The sequence below is a fragment of the Sphaeramia orbicularis genome, chromosome 22 (assembly GCF_902148855.1).
Source record: "Sphaeramia orbicularis chromosome 22, fSphaOr1.1, whole genome shotgun sequence".
NCBI classification, from domain to species: domain Eukaryota; kingdom Metazoa; phylum Chordata; class Actinopteri; order Kurtiformes; family Apogonidae; genus Sphaeramia; species Sphaeramia orbicularis.
This window is the reverse complement of record NC_043978.1, coordinates 398,248-414,106: the sequence shown is the minus strand read 5'-3', so window position 1 is coordinate 414,106 and position 15,859 is coordinate 398,248. Positions and strand designations below refer to the sequence as shown.

Here is a 15,859-nt window from a genome sequence, read left to right as displayed (position 1 = left end):
GCCTTCTGGATGCTAACGCAGTAGGATCAGACGGTGCCTTACCTTTATCGCCTTCTGAATGCTAACGCAGGAGGATCGGACGGACGGTGCCTTACCTTTATCGCCTTCTGGATGCTAACGCAGGAGGATCGGACGGTGCCTTACCTTTATGGCCTTCTGGATGCTAACGCAGGAGGATCGGACGGTGCCTTACCTTTATGGCCTTCTGGTTGCTAACGCAGGAGGATCGGACGGTGCCTTACCTTAATCGCCTTCTGGATGCTAACGCAGGAGGATCGGACGGTGCCTTACCTTTATCGCCTTCTGGATGCTAACGCAGGAGGATCGGACGGTGCCTTACCTTAATCGCCTTCTGGATGCTAACGCAGGAGGATCGGACGGTGCCTTACCTTAATCGCCTTCTGGATGCTAACGCAGGAGGATCGGACGGTGCCTTACCTTTATGGCCTTCTGGATGCTAACGCAGGAGGATCGGACGGTGCCTTACCTTAATCGCCTTCTGGATGCTAACGCAGGAGGATCGGACGGTGCCTTACCTTAATCGCCTTCTGGATGCTAACGCAGGAGGATCGGACGGTGCCTTACCTTAATCGCCTTCTGGATGCTAACGCAGGAGGATCGGACGGTGCCTTACCTTAATCGCCTTCTGGATGCTAACGCAGGAGGATCGGACGGTGCCTTACCTTTATCGCCTTCTGGATGCTAACGCAGGAGGATCGGACGGTGCCTTACCTTTATCGCCTTCTGGATGCTAACGCAGTAGGATCAGACGGTGCCTTACCTTTATCGCCTTCTGAATGCTAACGCAGGAGGATCGGACGGACGGTTGCCTTACCTTTATGGCCTTCTGGATGCTAACGCAGTAGGATCGGACGGTGCCTTACCTTTATGGCCTTCTGGATGCTAACGCAGGAGGATCGGACGGTGCCTTACCTTAATCGCCTTCTGGATGCTAACGCAGGAGGATCGGACGGTGCCTTACCTTTATCGCCTTCTGGATGCTAACGCAGGAGGATCGGACGGTGCCTTACCTTTATCGCCTTCTGGATGCTAACGCAGTAGGATCAGACGGTGCCTTACCTTTATCGCCTTCTGAATGCTAACGCAGGAGGATCGGACGGACGGTGCCTTACCTTTATCGCCTTCTGGATGCTAACGCAGGAGGATCGGACGGTGCCTTACCTTTATGGCCTTCTGGATGCTAACGCAGGAGGATCGGACGGTGCCTTACCTTTATCGCCTTCTGGATGCTAACGCAGGAGGATCGGACGGTGCCTTACCTTAATCGCCTTCTGGATGCTAACGCAGGAGGATCGGACGGTGCCTTACCTTTATCGCCTTCTGGGTGCTAACGCAGGAGGATCGGACGGTGCCTTACCTTAATCGCCTTCTGGATGCTAACGCAGGAGGATCGGACGGTGCCTTACCTTAATCGCCTTCTGGATGCTAACGCAGGAGGATCGGACGGTGCCTTACCTTTATGGCCTTCTGGATGCTAACGCAGGAGGATCGGACGGTGCCTTACCTTAATCGCCTTCTGGATGCTAACGCAGGAGGATCGGACGGTGCCTTACCTTAATCGCCTTCTGGATGCTAACGCAGGAGGATCGGACGGTGCCTTACCTTAATCGCCTTCTGGATGCTAACGCAGGAGGATCGGACGGTGCCTTACCTTAATCGCCTTCTGGATGCTAACGCAGGAGGATCGGACGGTGCCTTACCTTTATCGCCTTCTGGATGCTACCGCAGGAGGATCGGACGGTGCCTTACCTTTATCGCCTTCTGGATGCTAACGCAGTAGGATCGGACGGTGCCTTACCTTTATCGCCTTCTGAATGCTAACGCAGGAGGATCGGACGGACGGTGCCTTACCTTTATCGCCTTCTGGATGCTAACGCAGGAGGATCGGACGGTGCCTTACCTTTATGGCCTTCTGGATGCTAACGCAGGAGGATCGGACGGTGCCTTACCTTTATGGCCTTCTGGATGCTAACGCAGGAGGATCGGACGGTGCCTTACCTTTATGGCCTTCTGGATGCTAACGCAGGAGGATCGGACGGTGCCTTACCTTTATGGCCTTCTGGATGCTAACGCAGGAGGATCGGACGGTGCCTTACCTTTATGGCCTTCTGGATGCTAACGCAGGAGGATCGGACGGTGCCTTACCTTTATGGCCTTCTGGATGCTAACGCAGTAGGATCGGACGGTGCCTTACCTTTATGGCCTTCTGGATGCTAACGCAGGAGGATCGGACGGTGCCTTACCTTTATGGCCTTCTGGATGCTAACGCAGGAGGATCGGACGGTGCCTTACCTTTATCGCCTTCTGGATGCTAACGCAGGAGGATCGGACGGTGCCTTACCTTTATGGCCTTCTGGATGCTAACGCAGTAGGATCGGACGGTGCCTTACCTTTATGGCCTTCTGGATGCTAACGCAGGAGGATCGGACGGTGCCTTACCTTTATCGCCTTCTGGATGCTAACGCAGGAGGATCGGACGGTGCCCAGCAGGTGGTTGAAGCGGCCCATCTCCTGCACCAGCACCGTGTTCATGCTCTGACTGTAGCTGGTGGGAAAGCGCCTCATTACCGCCTCCAGGTGGAAGTCTGCCGGTAGTTTACTCAGGATGTCCGCCGCCACGTCAAAGACCATGTCATCGGATGATTTGGTGTCAGTGCCTGAAGAGCAGGACTGATCAGACACAGAGGGAAAGAGGACAGATGAGAGGGGGATGGAGGTTCTTCTTCAGAATAGAACCCTTTAAAATACAACTGTACATTAAACACAGCTTTCAGCCCTGACACGGCAGACGTCAAAGTTTATGTTCACCCTAAAATCTAATTAATGGAACACTGAGGACATGTCCTGCTCTGCTATCTGATTGGATTTATTGTATAAATAGGTGTGTGTGTCTCAGTCAAATGTATAATTATTACCTCCACCAGGAGGTATTGTGATCACTTTGCTTTGTGTGTTTGTTTGTTTGCATGTTTGCTTGTTTGTTTGTTAGCAACTGTTGTGGAAAAAATACTCTGCTCATTTGTCCTCAGAGTAAGAAATGGTCATTTAGACGATCAGTGTCTTTTCAGTGTAATTGAACTGAAGCTTCAACAAGGTACAATCGTACAGAGGTGACACTGTCTGCATGAGTGTACAAGAAACTACAGTTTGTCATTGTCTCTTGTATGAAACTAATAAAAAAAAATTATGTTCTCTTTGTGTCACAATGCCAGAATGGAATGTCTAGAAGAGAGAACTCCTGTGAGAAACTCCTGTGAGAAAGCATTTTCAAACACAGATGTCCCTATGTCTTAGACCACAGGTGTCAAACTCCAGTCCTCGAGGGCCGGTATCCTGCATGTTTTAGATGTTTCCCTCTTCCAGCACACCTGACGGTCGTTATCAGGCTTCTGCAGAGTTGGATGATAGGCTCATCATTTGAATCAGGTGTGTTGGAAGAGGGAAACATCTAAAACATGCTGGATACCGGCCCTTGAGGATCTGAGTTTGACACCCCTGTCCTAGACCAAACACAGAATGCAAAACAATCATTTGTCTGACAAGAATAAAACCCAGTCTCATATAAATCAGAGTTCAACCAGTCTTACATGTAATATAGAATATATGTAAACTAGCCATTACACAACTTTAGTGTAAAACTCTTCCACCCATCTTTCCCAGATCTTCCCCACAGATAGGCCTAGGCCCTGGGACCAACCCTTTCCATTTTGGTCCCAGTAGGCCGAAGTTCAAGGTCACAGCAAGGTCACAACATCTACAGTTTTCCATCTGTCATCACTGAGCAATTTTCCAAAATTCATCAAAAATTCAAAATGACTCCGATTCTCCTCCAATTGGATCCACCTGTAGCTTAGAACAACATCTTGTGTGTGGAACTAAATTGTCCACATCCACTGTGGAATGTGGACTCTGTGGACATTTACACTGAACACTGAAAATCCCATTTCCCACACATTTAAAATTAGAACTCAACAAATATTGATGTGAATTGAATCTAATTGGACAGACACATGACTGGGACCAGATTCAACTGTTTCTGCTGCATGGAACAACCTGGAAACTGTTGGATTTAAACAGAAATAGTCGATCCACACATACACACTATTCAGGGTGTCTAGAGGAGGTTTGAGTTCTGAACACTTGTTACCACTGTGTAGCCTCCAGTCAACTAATGATCATTCGGGAACTGAGGTGATTAATCAGTCAACCAAAGGAAAACTGTAGATGTTGTGACCTTGCTGTGACCTTGAACTTTGGCCTAGTTGGCCCAAAATTGAATGGGTTGGTCCCAGGGCCTAGGCCTATCTGTGGGGAAGATTTGGGAAAGATGGGTGGAAGAGTTTTACACTAAAGCTGAGAACAAACAAACAAACATACAAACATACAAACACACAAGCTAACAAACACACAAACCAGAAAGTACTCAGAGAGCGAAGACCTCCACCACGACAGATCTGCCCCCCCCACCCACCCAATCACCCCCAAAATTTAATCATTTCTTCCTTATGCCAGTATCAACATTTCCTGAAAATTTCCTGAAAATCCGTCCCTAACTTTTTGAGTTATCTTGCTAACAAACAAACAAACACACAAAGCAAAGTGTCCACAATACCTCCTGGCAGAGGTAAAAATGACCCTGTCCCAACTTTTTGGAGATGTACTGTGGTCATCAAATCCAAAATTACCTGTTTTTTTTTTTTTTTAAGTGGCACATTTTCTCAGTTTATACACGTGACATGCTTCCCATACTCTACTGTAAATAAAACATGGGTTTATCAGATTTTCAAATCACTGCATTCTATTTCTGTTTTGTCCCATATAATATCATCCCAGTGTTTTAGGGGTTGTGGTTGGATTAGAAAAGCGTGGCCAAAGTCTCCAACACCCTGACTACTTTACTGTCCAGCTCAAATGAAACACATGTAATTATTAAAGTCCTGTTCTTGGCTCGTGTCCTGTTAGATTTACCTGTGTGAGCAAGATACTGTCGAACAACAGCTGTGTCTCTGCTTGGTCCTTGGTGATGTCAGCGTTAGCGTTCATGCCAAAAATCTCCGGTGACGGGTTGAGCGGCAGTGACTTTGTGTATTCCATGTAACTGTTGTACTGTAACAGAGAACACGGTGGGAGGGGCCGGAGGCGGAGTCAGACCATTTTAGGGCAAAGATCAGGAAAGGAATACCAAACCTACAGAAATAACCTGTCCCTTTGGATCGCTGACCTCTGTTATACAGCTGATAAATGGGATTTGATGATGCAGGGGGTGAACCACCGAAGAAGAAAGAGTCCAGGAAAATGTAACGGACCGCAGACCTTCGCACCACACATTTACTGTGTTTGTTTTTAATTTACTGCAGTGATTTTAAGCAATTTTTGACTGACACTTGGTTTGAATGATAGAAGTTGTAAAACAAATATGTATCATGGCACTTTTAGATGATTGAATGTTGATCGTCCTTGTATGTATACATATGTATGAATACATGTCAGCCCATTTTAAACAGTTGTGTTAGTGTGTGTGTGTGTGTGTGTTTGTGTGAAGGTGTCAGTTCTAAACTCTGCTGTGCTTTTGTCATGTTTCTGTTTTAGTCTGGGTCTAACTCTAGGCTCCAGACTACAGGTGTCTTACATTCCCATCAGCTGGTATATAGTAGAGTCCACTGGAATCGAACTTATACTCAGGGTCTTCGATGATCTCTGGAGTGTAGAAGACACGCAGGGTGGTGTGCAGCGTCCGTCTGTCCCAGTCGTCTGTCACACGACCTCCATAGTTACACTCACCGGTCAGGTAACGAAGAGCATCAAACGGCACTTCCTGCAGGATGAACCAGGATTATTTTACAAAAAACACAGAATCAAATGACCAGCACTTTGAAGAGGAAGTAACGTCAAACATGGAAGACATTCTCATAAGCGTTCTTCCAAAATAAGACCTGGATGAAATTTACGTCATGACCTGGACTTGAACTAGAAAGACAACGGAGTCCAAGTGTTGAGGCCATTAGGACATTTTCTAAGAGGATTTCACCTAAATTTGAGCGACACACAGTGTTCATGACCCAGAGTTTAAACTCAACTGTTACTGTTTAAGTTATTGTACATTTTATGTGTGTGTGTGTCAAGGTTCTAATAGTTTTGGATTTTTCATTCTAGTTTAGTTTTATTTAATTTTGACTTTTTTTGTCACTAATTCAGTTCGTTTTAATTCGTTTTTAGAGCAGGTTTGATAGTTTTTATTTGTTTTCATTTTTTTCTAAATGCTTAGTTTTAGTTCAGTTGTAGTTTAGTTGTAGTTTAGTTGTAGTTCAGTTGTAGTTCAGTTGTAGTTTAGTTGTAGTTCAGTTTTAGTTCAGTTGTAGTTCAGTTGTAGTTTAGTTGTAGTTTAGTTGTAGTTCAGTTTTAGTTCAGTTGTAGTTCAGTTGTAGTTCAGTTGTAGTTCAGTTGTAGTTTAGTTGTAGTTCAGTTGTAGTTCAGTTGTAGTTTAGTTGTAGTTCAGTTGTAGTTCAGTTGTAGTTTAGTTGTAGTTTAGTTGTAGTTCAGTTGTAGTTTAGTTGTAGTTTAGTTGCAGTTCAGTTGTAGTTTAGTTGTAGTTCAGTTGTAGTTCAGTTGTAGTTTAGTTGTAGTTTAGTTGTAGTTCAGTTGTAGTTCAGTTTTAGTTCAGTTGTAGTTCAGTTGTAGTTTAGTTGTAGTTCAGTTTTAGTTCAGTTTTAGTTCAGTTGTAGTTCAGTTGTAGTTTAGTTGTAGTTTAGTTGTAGTTCAGTTGTAGTTTAGTTGTAGTTCAGTTGTAGTTCAGTTGTAGTTTAGTTGTAGTTCAGTTGTAGTTCAGTTGTAGTTCAGTTGTAGTTCAGTGGTCTCTTTTCTCTTCTTCTCTGTGCTCCTATTCAAATCAATCCCAGACAGGACTCTGCTGCTTTAGTCTCCATGTTTCCAGGTAGAGTGGGGACCAGAAGACGACTGGAAACCACAAGTGAACACAAGTGACGGAGCAAAAAGTGTCATATGGTGCCGCTAGCTAAAATTGCTAGAGTGAAATAAATCGATTTCGTATCAATCCGACACTGACAAAGATGAAAACGAAGAGAATTTTATCCATAATTTTTATATGTTTTAGTTAGTTTTGTGAACACACAATACAGTTTCAGTTAGTTATTGTTTTTTTTCTTTTAATTATAGTTTTTATTTATTTCAGTTAACGAAAATGTTTTTACAATTCTAGTTTTCATCATTTTGTTAGTTTTTGTTAAGGATCATAACCTTGGTGTGTGTTAGAGATGTAAACAATTAATTGACTATCGATTAATTGTCAATAAGAATTTGCTCCATTAAATTATTAATTGTCAGTTAACTGCCCTTGTCCACTTGTCCACACCTGTCCGAAGGCTGCCGGTTTGTCTGCGCTGCGACGCCGCGGCTGGGATAGCCGGCCATGGAATGGGAACATGGTGTTGATGAGTTAGAATGTCTTGTTATACATATGTATAATATATAACAGTCCAGGACAAACGTCCTGTCCACTCAAATTAAAGTTTGTGAAGCTTCAGGAGGTGGAGAAAAGATAAATGAGCGAAAAGTTTCACTTTCACTTCTGCGGGAGCACAGACTGCACCACCTGTACCCCTATAGTGTTATAGGTAGGACAGAAAGTCACACACACACGCATACGGTTACCATCCAACACACACGCATCCCCTGGCCTTACTGCACGCATGTGGCAAAGTACCCCACCCCCACACCCCACTGACAAATTGTGCACACGCACCCCCATCCACCAACGTAACGCATGTGTGTGCACCCCCCCCCCCCCCCCCCCCAATTACACATCGCCCCACCAACAGATGAATTCCACAGGAAACACTGACTGTATCCAATAGTTCAATAAATCAATCATTAAGGAATATGACATGTTTTTATCATGAAGTATAGAAACTATATTTAGCTTTTATTTTTATAGACTGTACTGAAAAAGAAATTCAGGTTCACAGGAAAATCTTTGCTTATCAATTAATCGTTAATCAATTGATAAGGTCAACCAACTAATGATTAATGGATTAATCGATAATTTGCATCCCTAGTGTGTGTGTGTGTGTGTGTGTGTGTGTGTGTGTGTATGTGTGTGTGTGTGTGTTTGTAAGATTTCTTTCATGTTTTTCAGTCCAACACTCACATGAAATTGCTTTAGTTTAGACCCCTACGTTAACTGCCCACGCTTTATGGAATTTCTTAAATGGCGAAACAAACAGTAGTATTTAGAACTGCTAGCTACAGTTGAATTACCATCGGTAATTCCACTGCACCATCGGTAATTCAACTGGACGGTTGGTTGGTTGGTCTTTTGCAGGAAAACCGTCCTGGAATCTATAAAACAATAAGACTAAAAGCCCAGTTAACAGTGTGTACCTGGTACTGTTCCAGTAACATACGCAGCTGCTGTGCAGAGATGCGCAGGTCCGTCTCATTAAACTCATATGGAATATTCCAGCCTAAAGGACCAAACTTCCTTCTTTCCTGAGCCAGGGCGTGGAAGAAACACAGGCCGTACAGCAGTTTGGTGAACACAGCCTGGGGGGGGGGCAGACAGGAAATACACAAACCTCATGATCAAAGTCACACTGACACTAAGGAGCATAGGAGTATATATGTATGGGACAGCTGTGCAGTTTATAGACACGCCCACACACTATAGACACGCCCACACACACTGACCGTCTTACAGCAGCCGCCAAAAAACTCTGCGTTGCAGATGGGGTCCATCAGAAGAGACCTGGTGATGTTGGCCCGCAGACCTTTGGGCGCCTCGTTGGTCATCTTCACCCCGTTCTGAAGCACCGCCACGGGGAAGGAGGGAGACGGGTAACTGGTCAGCCACAGGCGGAAGTCTGGGTGGGTGGAGTCAGGGTTCAGCTCCTGCTCAGAGGCACAAAGGCACAGACACACCTGAATGAATTCTGTTCAACATGGATGAGCACTGCTCCGGTCTGAGCAGGGAGACTGTGTCAACGCTGAGTTCACTGTCAGGAAGGAAGAGAAGCACATCCTAGTTTAAGTCACACATGAGGATGAAGCTGAAGGAGTGGAGGTCAGCTTCCATGAACTAAAGGTTCTGCTGAAAGAATCTGTGTGTTCCAGCCACAGAAGACAAAACCTGGATTCACATACAAGACGTGAAAGAAGTCCTAGATCAGGGCTCTCAAACATGTGTCCCGGGGGCCCAATGTGTCCCCCCAAAGGTTCCAGTCCGACCCTTGGGATGAATTTACAAAGTGTATAAATTCCACAGTCCAGGCTGTGGAACTCATTTTAGTGTGGGTTCCACATCCAGACCAATCTGATCTACAGTCAAATAAGAACAGCAGAAGAACCCACACAGAAGAACCACTGCAGATTTACTACTGGGTTTGATGGAAAAAATAATATTACATTATGTCTGTAAATAATGATAACTTAATTGTTTTTCTTTGTGTTAGTGCAAAAAATAAATTTAAATTATCAAAATATTTACATTTACAAACTATCCTGTAACAATAAAATATGACCAACCTGAAATGTCAAAAAAAAAAAAAAAAATCAGCCCTATTTGAACTCTTGTCTTCCTGTTCCTCAGTGTTTAGTGTCTTTGTAGATCTGATCCAGAATGCACATGGACTAATGAGAAGTGGAGGCAGAAGATTGGTAAAATTGCACTGATTTTTCTTAAGAAATGTCAGGTTTTTTCAGGTTATTCACATCTTTTTTGTTTGGATAGTTTATTCAAGTTAGTATTTTCATAATTTAATGGGGTTTTTTGCACTGAAACAAGAAACATATTTGTAGTTGTCATTATTTATAGGTTATTATGCTTTTATTTTACTGGTTTGGTCCACTGCAGATCAAATTGGGCTGAATGTGGAACCTGAAAGAACAGGAGTTTGAGAGCCCTGTCCTAGATACACAGACACTGGTGGACATTCCATGTTCCCCTCACCAGTTAATGTTACTGGTTGAAATCCCTCATGTAGAGAAGCTATGGCCTCTAGTAGTTAGGAAAAAAGACATTTTTATCTGAATACTAGAAACTCTATCATAGACAGCATTAATTAATACTTAGTACTGGTGGTAGGAATGGATAGTGGATTACACAAAAATTATATTGTGCCTTATCGATGTGTCATTATAATTATTTAAATATTCTCAGCACAATGCATCTGGGGATGTTTGTAAAATACAGAAATATTATTTTAAAGTTCTCATGCAAATAAATGTCATTAGATACAACAGGGTGTCTTTTTCTTTTTTTTTTTTTTTTACTTCTGTTGTCAGATTTTTAAATAGTGGTCAAAAGTGTCCCATCAGAGATAAGGACTTTTTCCACTCAACAGCCCATGCTGCCAAAGAAAGTACAAAACCTGGTCTATTTATGCCTTAATTACTTCTTCAGACTTATACCTTGCAATATGAATTACACTGGTGTAGATTAAATGAAATTTCAAAGAGAAATTTTAGTTGGAGTTTTAGCCTAAAATACCAGGGGCCAAAAATGTCCCATTAGAGAGTGAACTTTAACTGATTACCATTCCAACATTTATTTCAATATACAGTAGCTCCTTGTTTTGGATAATCCCTTATGGTCCGACTAAAGCAAAAAGGAATTTAAAAGGAAAAATGTGGGTCATTTAGCAGCACTATTCTGTCAAATAGTCTCTAAAATGTCCCATCAGACAGATTTCAAATACTGTGTTTTGACCCATACACACACACACACACACACACACACACACACACACACACACACACACACAAATTGACCCAAATTTTGAGGTGTGTATTGTGGTTTGATGTACATAACAAATGTAACCCAATCCAGTGTGAGGACAGTGTGTGTAGTTGGTGTGTGTTTTCGGACCTCACACACTCTCTCCAGTGTTGACATCCATGACGTGGCCAGGTGACAGTTCTGCAGAACCACCCAGGTTCCGTCCTTAATGCCGCTGTTGATCATGCGCAGAGCGATGGGGCCCTGGCCTTGGCCCAGAGACAGGGAGGTCAGCCTGGTCCCAGTGAAGCCCTGCAGGAGGACAACCCAGTGTACAGATAAACCCAGTCCACGGAGAGCAGCGGTTCCAACTTTTTATGGCTCCAGACCCCATTTTAACATCACAAAGTTCTGCCGACCACAGACCTTCAAAATGGAGAATTTTTTTTGCTAAATTAATTTGTTTTTGATCATGTAATAGTTTGCTATACTATGCTGCACATAAATGTTAATTTCAGAGCACATTCAGTCTATATAATGTATATTATTGTGGACAGAGGCAGTAAATCCAGGTGTAGATTACTGCACAAAGGGAGAATGTGATTTTCCTTGGTCAGGATCTGTCCAGTCAGTCCAGCTGTGATTTACAAGGAGGACAATTAATACTGAACAAACAAGAACTGAAACTATGAATTATGAAAGAGCTGCAGCATCTGAAACTGACCACAATGAACATATGACACAGAAACAGAACCCCAGTAGTCTCTTTTCCATCGGACATCTGTGCAGAACTTTACCCATATTTACTAAATGTCAAAAAAACAGAAGTGCATAACGTCAGTTTTTCCATCAAATCACAAATGTGATGACTTGTTTATTTATTATCACAAAATGACAAGAGAGGTCATTCCATAAACATGGCAACAAACGTAAATATGGTGTTGATTTACAGATATATTCATTATTATTATATATTACTCCTCTATCTCGTACTAAATTAAAAAATGATGTGGTTTCCTGGTGTGTCTGCACATGCACACACGTTTCTTCTTCTTCTTCACTTGTTGTAAAGTACGTCAACATCTGTTTTTTTAATTCACCTGACTCTAGTTGTGAAAAAAGGTCTTTCCATTGCAGTTTTGCGTGATTATACCATTTGCGCTACGCCCGAAAAACCACCTCTTGCCAGCACAAAAACTTTTAATCGAAAAATGAGACTTTTGGCGAAATTGTCATTTTTCCATTAGGTACATTTTTATGCACAATTTGAGGGTCAATGGAAAAGAGACTAGTGCTTCAGTTTCAGCCTCAGAGTTGGTCATGTCTTTCATGTATGTGTATGTTTTTTTTTTTTTTTTTTAACAATTACTAGAAATTCCAGGCGACCCCATTTGAATTCCAGGCGACCCCACATGGGGTCCCAAACCCAAGGTTGAAAAACCCTGTTCAGGCTTCAGTCTGAGTGGGATCGGCTCTGATCTGCACAGGCCTTCGTACCTTTTCATCTCCAAACTTGAGCAGCGCTGCCATGGGGTCTGACCCAGGAGACAGGATGAAGATGAGCGGAGCGCAGCAGTGGCTGTCCATGAAGGCCTCGCTGAGGTTGAACGGAGGAGCTTCTATGAAGGACGGACCCAGACTGTTGGACACAAACTCCTGGACCATCGGAATAATCTGGAACAAACACATTCACGTGTCCTTTAAATGAGGAATCCTTGCAGTTCTACTGTTGAAAAGATGATTCTTCTGTTCCAGACGTCTGCTGTGCTCGGCCTCCTGCCGCTCTGACCTTGAATGAAGAGTTTTCAGAGGCTCCACCTGAAACACATCCAGGACTGGACCCCCCAGGCCTACACAGCCCCCAGTCCACCTGGAGGGGGAACCCTTCCACTCAGCTCTGTCCCATGTGGAACACCCAAACACTTTTAGATGTTACTCCTGCCTTTAAAACTGAACTCTGTATTAAACTGGTAACAGTCTGTCATGTGTCGGCGTTTGTGTTGATTTAGTTTAGGGTTTTTGGTTTTGTCTTTTCCTGTTTTATTTTGGTGAAGGTGGTCTCCTTCCTGTTTTGTGTCTGCACTGTTGGTCTTGTCTTTGTCTTCCCTAATCCCCTCATTGTCTTCACCTGGTGTTCCTCCTGTGATTACCCACACCTGAATGTGATCCCCGCTCTCCCTATTCAGGTTTTGCACAGACGTCACATGATCACGTGGTTTTCTGTTTATGACACCATATTGGTGGGCAGGCTTTCCTTGGATCGTACAATTGCCCATTGTTGGTGATATTTCTCTTTCTTCTGTGTAGATCTACAATCACATAAAGCTTTAAACAGTGTTACCATGGTAACCACATGTGTTGCGGCTGGTTGCATTAGATGAGTTTCATTTGACGTATGCATACATTAAGCCTTGGAGGAGGAAGTCACACCGAGTTCGTAGCGTGTTAAAGGATGGAGCTGCTAAACTCCTGTGTGCCGTTTATTCCTTCTCTTTCACCAGTATCAGTTCTGCATACAGACCGCTGGGTTCCACTGGTGTCAGTGGTGGTTCTGTTCTGCCCACCGTTGTTTACAGTTATTACCGCAGTTAGCCTAGCTTCTCAGTACAGTTAGCCTGCGTGCCTGTTGCACTTAGCGGCGTGGAAAAAAACAGTAGTTATCATGTGGTCTGGTGCTGCAGACCCTTTAAACCAGGCATGTCCAAAGTCCGGCCCGGGGGCCAATCACGGCCCGCGGTCAGATTTTATATGGCCCACAGCTTGGGTTTTATATTATATTATTTATGGCCCGCTTGGACTGTTGAACCGAGTACATGAATCATAAAAGGTTCAAAATGCAGTTCCTCCTTTCACCTCATGGTGGCAGCACCACTCTAACTCTATCTGGCTCTGTGACCTCGCCGTGAACCTTTTTCGCTAATTTCAAACCACGGCGCCTGTAAATAAAAAAAACGAAAGTTGACAGTGAGGGCCGCCGCTTCCAGAAGAGATGGGAATTACAATTTTTTTTTCACTGAAAATCGAGGCAATTATGTTTGCCTAATTTGTCAAGAGACTGTTGCTTTGTTTAAGGAATTCAATGTAAAGAGACACGAGCAGACAAAACATGCTAACGCATACGACAAGCTAGCAGGGAGTGAGCGCTCCGAAAAAGTGAAGCAAATTCAAGCTGCTTTAAACTCAACAGTGACTGTTCATGTGAACCTGAGTTCAATGAATTCACCACCAAGGCAGGATACCAAGTTGCCAGGTTAGTTGCCTCTAACTGCTGGTGTGATGTACTTGTAGATGTGACACAAAATATTACTTTCTGAATGATTTTGTGAAAGACAAAAGTAAGAGTCATATGTTTTCATCTTAAATGTTAACAGACTTTGCATTACTGAGTAATATATGAGTAATGAGTACTCATATAAGTCATGTTTAAAATGAATGTGGGGTTAAGATTTTTATCAACTTGGAAGTTTAAGATACTCCACACAGTTTGTTCTATGTTATCTGACTCCAGATGTGAAAGGAAGGCAGAAATGTTTTTTTGTTGTTTTTTTTTTTTTTTTTATTTGTTCACACCTGAGTGGCTTAGATTTGGTTACATTGCCATTTAAAAAAATGATATTGTGACAATGAAAATAAAATTGTTGTAGAACAGCGCTTTTATGTGTAATTTTTACTGTTTAAAAAATGTCTGAAGGGACCACTGGCCCCTGGCAATGTTCACATTATCAGATCTGGCCCTCTTGAAAAAAAGTTTGGACACCCCTGCTTTAAACCTACTGGAGGACTTCCCCTGGACTATCACCTACAGACAGTGGTTGTGGATCTACCTGCTCCCTTTGAGTTTCCTCAGCTGGGTGAGGCAGATGGAAGTGGGCGGAGCTACGGCGGGCGACACCGCTGAGTTCAGCTGGAGCTGGTGACAATACTGCCCCCCCCCCCCCCCCCCCGTCTGTGCCGGTCTGCTTTAACTATGGGACAGCCTTCCACATGAGGTCCAGTCACATGATGCAGATGGGAGGGGCTTTAGGACACAGACAGTTGATGGAGCGTTTCCAGTGAACATCTGGGCTGGTTCACCAGTTCAGAGCCTGCAGGTGTACGGCTGATGGGAGCCGGCTGGAGCTGGGAACACTGGTTTGACCTCCCAGTTGCGTGCGTCACTGTAGTTAGTGAACATGTAAACTCATCTGTGGTGCCTTTATCACAGCAGACAGACTCGCAAATAAAACCCACAAACACCAGTCCAAAGAAAAACACCAGATAAAACAACAGTTCAGACTTTCTGGATCCTGATAGTGTGCCTACCAATATGGAGGTGGAAACAACACTCACATGACCAGTGACGTCAGCTGCAAGTCCTCAGTATATTCTCCTCTCTCCCTTTGTCTGTTGTCAGTGCGTTGTTTCTGTTTCCCTGTGAAGACCATCTTGTTCAAGAATCTTGATCCTAGCTCCATGTGTTTGTGTTCATCAGGCTTTTTAGTTTTACATTGAGCATGTTGTGCTCCCTCCTTTTGTTCTCCTGTTTTTGTATTTTTGGATTCTTGGTTTAATGAAATCCATTAACCCACAGGTGTCAAACATGCGGCCCAGGGGCCAAATCTGACCCCCCCCCCCGCCAAAGGTTCCATTCCGGCCCTGCAGGATGAAAGTGCAAAAATGAACCTGAACAGTCCAGGTTGTACAAATCCTTTTGGTTCAGGTTCCACATACAGACCAATGTGATCTACAGTCAAAACAACAACACAATAAACCATAAATAATGACAACGACAAATATTCTTTGTGAAAAATTATGTGGAAAAATTTTTAATTTACATTTACAAAACTATTGTTACCTCCGCCAAGGAGGTTATGTTTTTGCCAGGGTTTGTTTGTCTGTTTGTTTGTTTGTTTGTCTGTCCGTTAGTGTGCAACATAACTCAAAAAGTTATGGACAGATTTTGATGAAATTTTCAGGGTTTGTTGGAAATGGGATAAGGAAGAAATGATTAAATTTTGGTGGTGATCGGGGGTGGGGGGGCCCACGGGGGGGGGGGGGGCGCAGACCAGAAAATTTCATCAAAATCTGTCCATAACTTTTTGAGTTATGTTGCACACTAACGGACAGACA

The 15,859-nt window shown here is 43.6% G+C and overlaps 1 protein-coding gene across 1 annotated transcript in view; it reads right to left on the bottom strand.

Moving 5' to 3' along the window:
- Window positions 1–15,859, bottom strand: part of dnah7 (dynein, axonemal, heavy chain 7) — a 201,946-nt gene that overhangs the window by 7,850 nt on the left and 178,237 nt on the right. Inside the window, exons 56-62 of the mRNA XM_030126944.1 lie at window positions 12,248–12,424; window positions 10,901–11,062; window positions 8,725–8,925; window positions 8,419–8,580; window positions 5,651–5,836; window positions 4,990–5,127; window positions 2,461–2,691 (exon numbers count right to left, since the gene is read on the bottom strand). Coding sequence (XP_029982804.1) covers window positions 2,461–2,691; window positions 4,990–5,127; window positions 5,651–5,836; window positions 8,419–8,580; window positions 8,725–8,925; window positions 10,901–11,062; window positions 12,248–12,424 — 1,257 coding nt within the window. The remainder of the gene's footprint in view (window positions 1–2,460; window positions 2,692–4,989; window positions 5,128–5,650; window positions 5,837–8,418; window positions 8,581–8,724; window positions 8,926–10,900; window positions 11,063–12,247; window positions 12,425–15,859) is intronic.